The following is a 9080-nucleotide window of genomic DNA, read 5'->3' on the forward strand; positions in this document are numbered from 1 at the left end:
ATTTTAAGACAAAATTCACTAAAATTGACATTTGAACTTTGTAAAGACAATTGGCATGTTTTTAGGAAATCTACCATCATATCTATATCTATTTTAAATATTTTCCATCAACTACTTGCACTTGCACAATTGATTCTGCAGTGAGGATGTCCAAGAAATTTTCATCCTCACAATGCCTTGAAGTTCACTTTCCATATAAGCTATTTGTAAATCACAATCCGAAGCATTTTCTGATAAGCAAAACCATAAATGAAAAGCTGAAACCAACCCAAGAGACTATAAAATCTGCCAGGTGTTTCATTAAAACCATGAATACAATCAATTTCTTGTGTACAGAGGAAATAATTTTCCCCAACAAAAAAAGATTAAAATGGAATTATTGCTATACTATAGACCTGAATGCAGTTGTAACACTTCAATACCTAAAAGCTACTTGTGGATCTAACCTTATATGAAATAACCTAACTTCAAAATCTCATTTCCATTAGTGCGTTGGAATTAGATAATGATTGATGATGTAACCAGTCCTTGGCACAAAAAAGTGCCTCGATAGTCGTAGAACCTAATGAACTGCGGTAGCTATCCATTTTTCTAGTTTCTGTGTCAAAAACAGACTCTGCAGAGAGAGTAGATAATGGCATAGACAAAATATCAGATGCCACTCTAGCCAAAGTGGGGTAATTTGATCTGTTTAGTCTCCACCAACTCAGAATGTCAAATTCTTCTACTCTGGGTAGCAGAGGCTCTTCCAGATATTGATCCAACTCTGACTTGATTTGGTTACTGGTAAGATCAGAGATATATATTTCTAAGTCTGATAATCCATCTGTATCTATGAAAAGAGATCCATCAATAGACCCTTCTTGATATGGCTCTGTCTTAATCATAATCTCATTTCCATCAATAGACCCTTCTTGACATGGCTCTGTCTTAATCATAATCTCATTCCCTTCATTTGCATCTGTAGTTGTCAAAGGAAGAAGTTCTACAATATATTCATGCAAGAGTTCGTGAAGACCATCCTCAACAACCCTAACCCATGGCTCAGCATTCTCACCAAAGATCTGACAAAAGGTTAATTCCACAAACTCCATTTTATACCTTGGGTCCATGGCTACAGCAGCTGCCAAGACGAGGCAACTTTCTCTCCAATATTGATCAAACCTCTCTTGCAAAGGCCTAATCAAATTACTGAGGAAGGGATCCTGGCTGAAAGCTGCATGAGTCAACTCCACCAGAAGATCGGTCACTACAGAGAAAAATAAGTTTGCGGTTGGGTATGGTTGGCAAGTTAGAAGATTAGCTGCATCATATAGCTGCTTCAAATATGTGCAGAGAATTTCTACTTCCTTCCATTCACCCATAGACAAAGGCATTCTGTAATCATGGCCAGGGGTCTCAAAGCAAGCAAAAACTTCCTTTAATTCACAGGCCGCGACCAGCATATGGTAAGTCGTGTCCCATTTAGTTTGGTTATCAATAAAAAGGTCTTTTGTACTAGGGACTTGGAGTTGTTGCCTCAGCTTAATGAACTTCGCTTCGTTAGATTTTGAAATTTTCACTAACTTCACACACTCTCGCACTTTGCTAATGGTGTCTCTCATTGCCCATAGCGCATCTAGAGCAAGACGACTAAGAATCCGAGCAAAACAATTCCTGCTTAGTAACTGGCCATTGAAAATCAAAGGATTCCTAACAGAAAGGAGTCCTCTAAGATTTCCCAACACAGTCTCATTTGAGGACTGATCAAGTGCAAGTGTAAATACCCGACCCTCCAAGTGCCAATCAGTAAGGCAAGTCACAATCATTTTATTATAGGAATCATCAGAATCAGGAAATGGCACCGTGATCACGTTAAGAACAGGATGATGTACATTCCAACCAGCATCAATGAAATGTCCACGAAGAAAAGCATAACCCACTGTCTGGTTTGAAGTCCATAAATCCAAGGTCAGGTTGACCCGTCCAGGAATTTCTCTGATAAGTTTTGAGAGGTTTTGCTTCTCACTGAGGTACATTGAAATGCAATCCCCATGAACATGAGTAGAGCTTAGTGCATTGAACTGGGGCTGGAGAGTCCGTACAAAATCAATGAAACCCTTGTGTTCCACAATCTGAAGTGGATAATCTTGCGCAATTATCATCTTAGCCATCTCACTGTTGCAACGTTCCTGATCAAATGGGATTACACCCAATCCAGAGGTTGCTCTTACACGTTTCTTTGGTGGAGCCGTATCTCCAGAACTCAAGTTTTTTGAAAGTGGACTTTGCTGATTTTTCTGTCGATTTGCTGGACAGATTCCCAAGGCAATGTGTCGTTTCAGATGACTTGTGCCAGAAACTTTTGAACCAGAAATATAAGCAAATGATTTTTTACACTGTTTACAGTAAGCCCTAGTAATGCCATCTCCAACAGCTTTTACTGTGAAGTGTTCCCACACAATAGACTTCTTTCTCCTACACTTGCTGGGCAGTGTTTCAGGGTCAGATTGCTCATTGCTATTGATAGTGGTAACACGTGTTTCAATCTCCATCACAGCAGGTATAATCCTTGAAAGCAGAAAGAAATGAACATTAGAACAGCATGAATTAGCGAAGCAGGCCAATAATGAACCTATCAAAATGTGTGTGTATGTGTGCATGAGAAAGAGAGAGAGAGAGAGAGAATTTTGAACCTATCAAACTTCAGCCGCAAAGAATCATATAATGAACAAGGAAAAATTGATACAAAACAAAGAACCTGGTCCTCTATACTATCATGAGAGCACTCAGTTTCAAAGATGATAAAAATCATGATGTCTTATCATATTTTTAGAGGAAAAGAAAAGATAATAAAAATAATGACATCTTTCCATTAACTCCAGGCACCCAAAAGCAAATTATTGGTTGAATCAGAATTATATGCCTATGACTATTGAATCTTATCATCAACATGACAACACATGCTACTGACACATAATGACATCACATCAATTCAATTAGATTCAAATTCTAAGTGCTCAAAATATATCATATGGAAAACAACAAATTTCATTAGAACAATCAAAAATATGATGGCAAACATAAGCATTAGAAACAATTCAACAATCTTGTCGCGCTTAGGAAAACAATTATATCTATTTTTCATAGAAAAGAAACTTTATTCAGAATGAAATATGTAACTTAACAACAATAATTGCAAAAAGAAAAAGCACTTGGTAATACCATTATATATAGCTTCTACCAAATGGCAAAGAGGAGTTCAGTAAGGGACAAGTTCTAAATTCTTATTGAAGTGAACCTTTTATCTCAAAACAAATTCCCATGCCCTTAGATTAAAATCAACTTAAACCTAATAATTGAATCCATAGATCCTAATCAACCTTAGCCAGAGAATCAAAAAAATTTCACGAAGAAGCAGTTTAAACCCTCTAGTAAGTGATTTGCAATGCAAATGAAGTCCAAAACTGAGCACAATGCAGTTTCATTCAAACACAATTTTATAAAAAGAATCATAGTTCTCTTACATAATGCCATATGACATTGTCAAATAAGATGTTGTTTTTAACTTTTGAATGCCAAAGATAATTCTTCACAAAGTAATCTCAATATTTTAGGATCATAGTATATTTAAGAAAACGAAAAACAACTATTATGTTCAATTCAAAAATGGCAGTTAATACTTGAATTTAGCTAGACATAAATGAGCCAAGCAATTGATCCATAATCTTTTTTGGCCATCAGCCATAAGATTTCATTAAACAGAAGATGACAAACATAGATCACCAACAAAGACATCCCACTAAATGTCATAGGATAAAACTAATATCAGACAACATAAAAAAACCTAACATGCCCACAAAAAAACCAAGATATAAGAATATGCATGACAGAACAAAAAATTACTAAGCAACTCCATCCCTATTTCTCTAGTGTTACAATCATAAAAATAGATGTTCTTGCAAACAACATTGAAAAGCGGAATTGGTGCTAAAACCAGCCTTGTGAGCCCATCCTCTTTGAAGCCATGCAGATTTGCTGCTTTTTTTCATTTCCTTGAGACCAAGAAAATAAACAATGGCTAGCAACATCCTTAAAACACAAAATGCCATGAACAATGCCATAGCCTTCGACCAATGGTCACTGTAACTCCACAATAACCTGTGCTTGGGTAAACTACATAATATGTGTCCACCAAACAACCAATTTTCTAGAACAGTAATCTCCCCGACAACAAAGCATAAACATTGCGCATTCTCAAGATCCTGTCCTACTTAATAGACTTCCCATCACTGACCCAAGTACTACTCTGAAAAACCCTTTGCTCATCTTCATACTTGGAAAATCGAAAAATTAAAGATCTTCATAATCTTCATCTTCTTACTAGTCACTAAATTCTAGTTTTCCTTCAAAAGCAGCTTACATGGCCACTCCAAGGAAAAATACAAGATTCTACAATCACATTCTCCCCATTCAAAATATCAAAAAAGGACACCACAAGGGAGAGCATACTTCCAGAAGGAAAGACAACTATGTTTATCTTTTTTTGGAGTGCTAGATTGATGAATCTAGCATTACAATCAATCTGTAATTAGATATCATATCAGACAATGTAATTTAAGACCCCAGGAAAAAAACTCCGAGTTAAATCCACAGCACAAAACAAAAAAATATTAAGCATCAATGCTCCATTCTGTAGCCATGTCTACACCATTACCATACCTGTATTGCATCAATATAATTGTATTTGTAAAACCCCATCACACTTCACACACCGCCCCCCAGGGTACGGGCATAGTTTTGCCTTTTGTGCTAAAGTCAAAGTTTATAATGATTATATTTTGTTAATTGTGATTATTTCTAGAATGCAATCGCCAATAATACCCATATTACAAGTTTTAATAATAAAGAACTACCGATTGCAATGTGTAAACATCGAGTTTCATAAGGCTGTAATATTCATCTATCTTAGGTCAATCATCACCGGTTGGCAAAAGTTTTAAACTTTCCAAATACTATTAGTAAACAGTCCAAGGGCTTCCAAAAGAGCGGAACAAGAATCTGTCAAAGAAAATCAGGCACACCAAAGCATAGCCAAAGGAATTGACAAGACCAGTACCAGTGCATTTATTGGTCGAAGAGAGAGAAAAATACGGTCTGTATGAGTATTACAGAATGGCACTAAGCCGGGAGAGAGATAAAACCTTAGGAAGCCGCAATTCTAAGACCACATGCTAAGAGTGGCGACTGCGACACGGAGTATAGTGAGAGTGGTTTAGTAGAGAGCGCCGAAGGAGTCAGAGAGAAAGAGAGATGCGGCAAAAGAACAGAACTACGATTGACGTTTCACGAGCGGCTGTGTGGGAACTGCGAACTGAACGAGCCAAATTGAGGGTTCAAAAAGTATGCATTGCATTATAAGAGGAAAAGGGATATGGAAATAATGATCCGAAAAAAATTGAAAAAAAGCAGATACAAGCATAAATAAGATTAGAAAGATTAATTCTTTCCCACTTTACATTTATATTTAAAATTTTAAAAATAAAATTTCTTATCTTTTTCATTACATTATCGTATAAAATATCAAATAAATAATAAATTATGTTGAAATTTTATCAAATCTTATCTTTAGTTTTTTATTATTATATTTTATTTTATACAGGTCTATTATTAAATAAAGACTCTTTTAAATTTTTATTTTTGAAATATCTAATTTGATTATAATTGAAATTTGAAGTCTTTTAAATGGATTACAATTATTTTTATAAAATATTAATTACTCTTCCATATATTTTGATATCTTTTCAAATAAATAGTATAGGGAACTACAAATAAAAAATTAGGGTTTGAGGATAAAGATATTCAAAAAGTATTTTTCAAACAGTTGCAAGCATCCTAAATTATGTTATGGTGCAATTTTATCCATTAATTCTAAAAAACAAGTATTTTGCACATACGGAAAATACAATAATTTTGCAATTTTGATATCTTTTAAACTTTCCCCCTTAATTGGAGGCATAGATGTGAAAATTCATATGTTCAAATTTATGTTAACAGGTAGAATCATGAGGCACAAGTGCATAACATTTTTTTTTGGGAAAATCATAATCAAGGACCTTTTATTGTGTGTTATTCACAAAAAAATACTAAAGATTTTGAAATCACTCTGCAAAACTAAAAGATCAAAATATAATTAAAATTTAATGTGAAAGGATAAAACTAACCTTTATTTTTGTAAAAAAAATTCTCCCCACTATAATTAGCAAACAAAAACCACTAGCTATTGCTAGAGTTTTGACAAAGATGACAAATTAATTAAACTAATATTATTTTGTTGCCCAAGATTGATAAACTTGAACATCTGTCTCAATTTTGGCCTATTGGCCTCTACAATTTTTCTTATGAAATTGTATTTAAAATTAGTGCTAACCATTATGAGATCCTTGCTTGATTCTTGTATTTCTCCTAACTAAGGGATATCTGTACTTGGATGATTTATTCATGATAAAATCATCATGCAGTTTATCACTATTTAAGGAGGAAGAAAAAAAGGGCTAAGTATTAATTTAATTTGAAAATGGATATGAGTAAAACTTATGATAGAACAAAATAGGATTTGTTGGAGCTAGTTCTTTTAAAGTTTGGCTTTTCACTCATATGAGTTAATCATATCATGCATTATTTAGGCTTTATAGGTCTTAATGTTTATGTTATAGAAAAGGTAGCATCCTTTACTCCAGGCAGAGGTCTTAGGCAGGGAGAACCATTATCACTTTATTTACTTATCCTGGTAGCAGAAGTCCTCTCTTGTATGGTGAATAAAAGCCATCATGTCAAGCTTATTAAGGGGATCAAACTTAGCAATTCTTACCCTATTCTAACCCACAACTTCTTTGCGAACAATGTTCTATTCTTCATGAATGCTGAGGAGAGTAATTGTCCTGCTCTTGCTAGAATTCTAAATGATACTGTATAACCTCTAGTTAGATGGCAAATTTCAATAAGTCCAGCATTTTCTTCTTAATAGTACATTAGTATGGGTAAGGAACAATGTTTGCCAAATTCTTGGTTGGAAGACTTTGGAGATACCTTGTCATTTCTAACATTTAGGGTAAAACCAAATATCAAGCGATAGGTTACATAAAAGAAAGAGTTCGGTGTAAAATATAAGGATAGAGTAGGGCCATGCTTTCTTACGTAGGATGCAAAGTGATGATTGAATCAGTACTTAGTGCTATTCCTATTTACCCAATGCATTGTTTCAAGTTCTATTAAAGACGTGTAAGGAGATCAACAACACTATCTCAAATTTCTAGTGGGAAGGTGATGTTGGCAAGGGAGGTATACATTAGAAATCTTGGGTTTTTTTTTAAACCAAATCCAAAATGACTGATGGTATGGGATTTAGAAAATTTGAAATGATGAATGATGCTCTTCTTGTTAAGACAGCTTGGAGATTGATCTAAAAGCCAAATGAACTATAGCTCATGTTACCATTAGTATTTATTTCCTTAAAGGCGAGTTTATTGATGCGAAAAAAAGGTATAAAGCCTTTTGGTGCTAGTCTAGTATTGTGGATCTAAGTGATAATTGGGTGTCAAATGTCACTTTCCTTAGGAAACCACAAGGGAACCAATCGTTCATTATGCAGCATGGAAAAATTAATGATCTTATTATGAATAGCAAGTGAGATCTTTCTCCTATCCTAGAACTTCTTCCATAGAACATTACGAATGCTATTATGAATATTCCATTACCTAATTGTGGAATACCTAACAAGTTAGTTTGGGCAGAAGTAAAAAATAGAGTGTGTCAAGTTAAACTTGCCTATAAAGTGGACAAGAATCAGCTTATCAAGTCTTCTTCTAAGTTAGGTCCTTCTTAGAGTATCATGGCATATGTTTGATGAAGTATTTGGAGTAAATGTGCACCAAGAGTTCAATATTTTATTTGGAGAGTGTTATCAAATGTAATGACTATAAATGCTTACTCTCATAGAAGGTCATGAGAAAAGGCATATCTTGTTTGCGACCTTAACCCAAAAGCCATTGAACATTTATTCCTTCTTTGTAGCTGGGTTAGACCAATCTAGTTTGGATGCATTTTAAGAATCAGATTTGATGACTTTAATGAGTATAGCTTTAAAATGTGGTGGAACTTTGTTGTGGACTTTAAAAATGACTTTACTGATTTTGATATAGCATTTATTTATTAGGTTAAATGGTAATTTGAATCTTAAATTATAAAGTTAGTGGCAATTTAAACCTTGAACTCGTATTTGATATATTTTAAATTCTGAACAATTAAATATAGGACAAGTTAACCTTCACCATTAATTTGAATTTAATGTATGTTACTTTATGCAAAATGAGGTTCACATTTTCTTTGCCACCTTCTCTCTCTGCATTTCTAGTAATCTCCTCCCCTCTTTCTCTCCATCTCTCTTTTATCAAACCCTTTGTTTCAATATCACTTTTATTATGATTGTCGTCGTCATCATCATTGTCTTCATCGTCGCTATTGTTTGCATTTGATTATCTAAATGAGTTGATAGCAATAGTGAGTCTTTTGATCAACCTTTTCCACCTCCTAGCATCCTTTTTCTTCCTTCTCCTCTAGTTGCCATTGATGACAACGAGAGTCAGAATGATGGGGGTCATGTTTCATTCGTTTTTTCTTTTCCTTAGCATTGTTCTTCAGCTTGCAACGAGCTTAGCATGTGAGACTGTTTTGGAAGGCATAGCTTTTGACATAGACTTGGTAGTTGAAATTCTATTCATCTAAGCAAGCATGGCCAACAAAGGCAACTATAAGGTAAACATAACCTAGAAACAAGAGAAAAGGAAGCTTACTTTGATAAAATCCATGATTGATGATCACAAATCAAAGAACAATGAATGCTGGTTGAATTGAGAGGAGATCCATTGGGTATTTATAGAAGAAGAAGGTAAAGGAGCTTAAGGTATGGTTTTAATGCATGGACGACATTTAGGTTAGAGCATCATGCAGCTTGACGAGTTTTGTTTCAAAAATAGATAAGAAATTTGAGAATTACATTTGTAAAGATCATCATCGAGTAAGGATGGAGGTATGAATTTGAA

The 9080-nt window shown here is 34.4% G+C and overlaps 1 protein-coding gene across 1 annotated transcript; it reads right to left on the reverse strand.

Moving 5' to 3' along the window:
- Positions 1-261: 261 nt before the first annotated feature.
- On the reverse strand, positions 262-5353 carry LOC129287782 (zinc finger BED domain-containing protein DAYSLEEPER-like). Its single transcript, XM_054924028.1, has 2 exons — positions 5184-5353; positions 262-2550 (listed from the first exon to the last, which is right to left on the reverse strand). The coding sequence occupies exon 2, from the start codon at positions 2532-2534 to the stop codon at positions 468-470; it is 2067 nt and encodes a 688-aa protein (XP_054780003.1). The 5' UTR covers positions 2535-2550; positions 5184-5353; the 3' UTR covers positions 262-467.
- Between the last annotated feature and the right edge of the window lie 3727 nt (positions 5354-9080).

Source organism: Prosopis cineraria, unplaced genomic scaffold (genome assembly GCF_029017545.1).
Source record: "Prosopis cineraria cultivar Desert tree isolate PC_DT_omini unplaced genomic scaffold, ASM2901754v1 PC12, whole genome shotgun sequence".
In the NCBI taxonomy this organism is placed as follows: Eukaryota; Viridiplantae; Streptophyta; class Magnoliopsida; order Fabales; family Fabaceae; genus Prosopis; species Prosopis cineraria.

Bases quoted from the DNA above. Each gene is read 5' to 3' on its own strand.
- LOC129287782 (XM_054924028.1), bottom strand. From the start codon at position 2,534: ATGGAGATTGAAACACGTGTTACCACTATCAATAGCAATGAGCAATCT.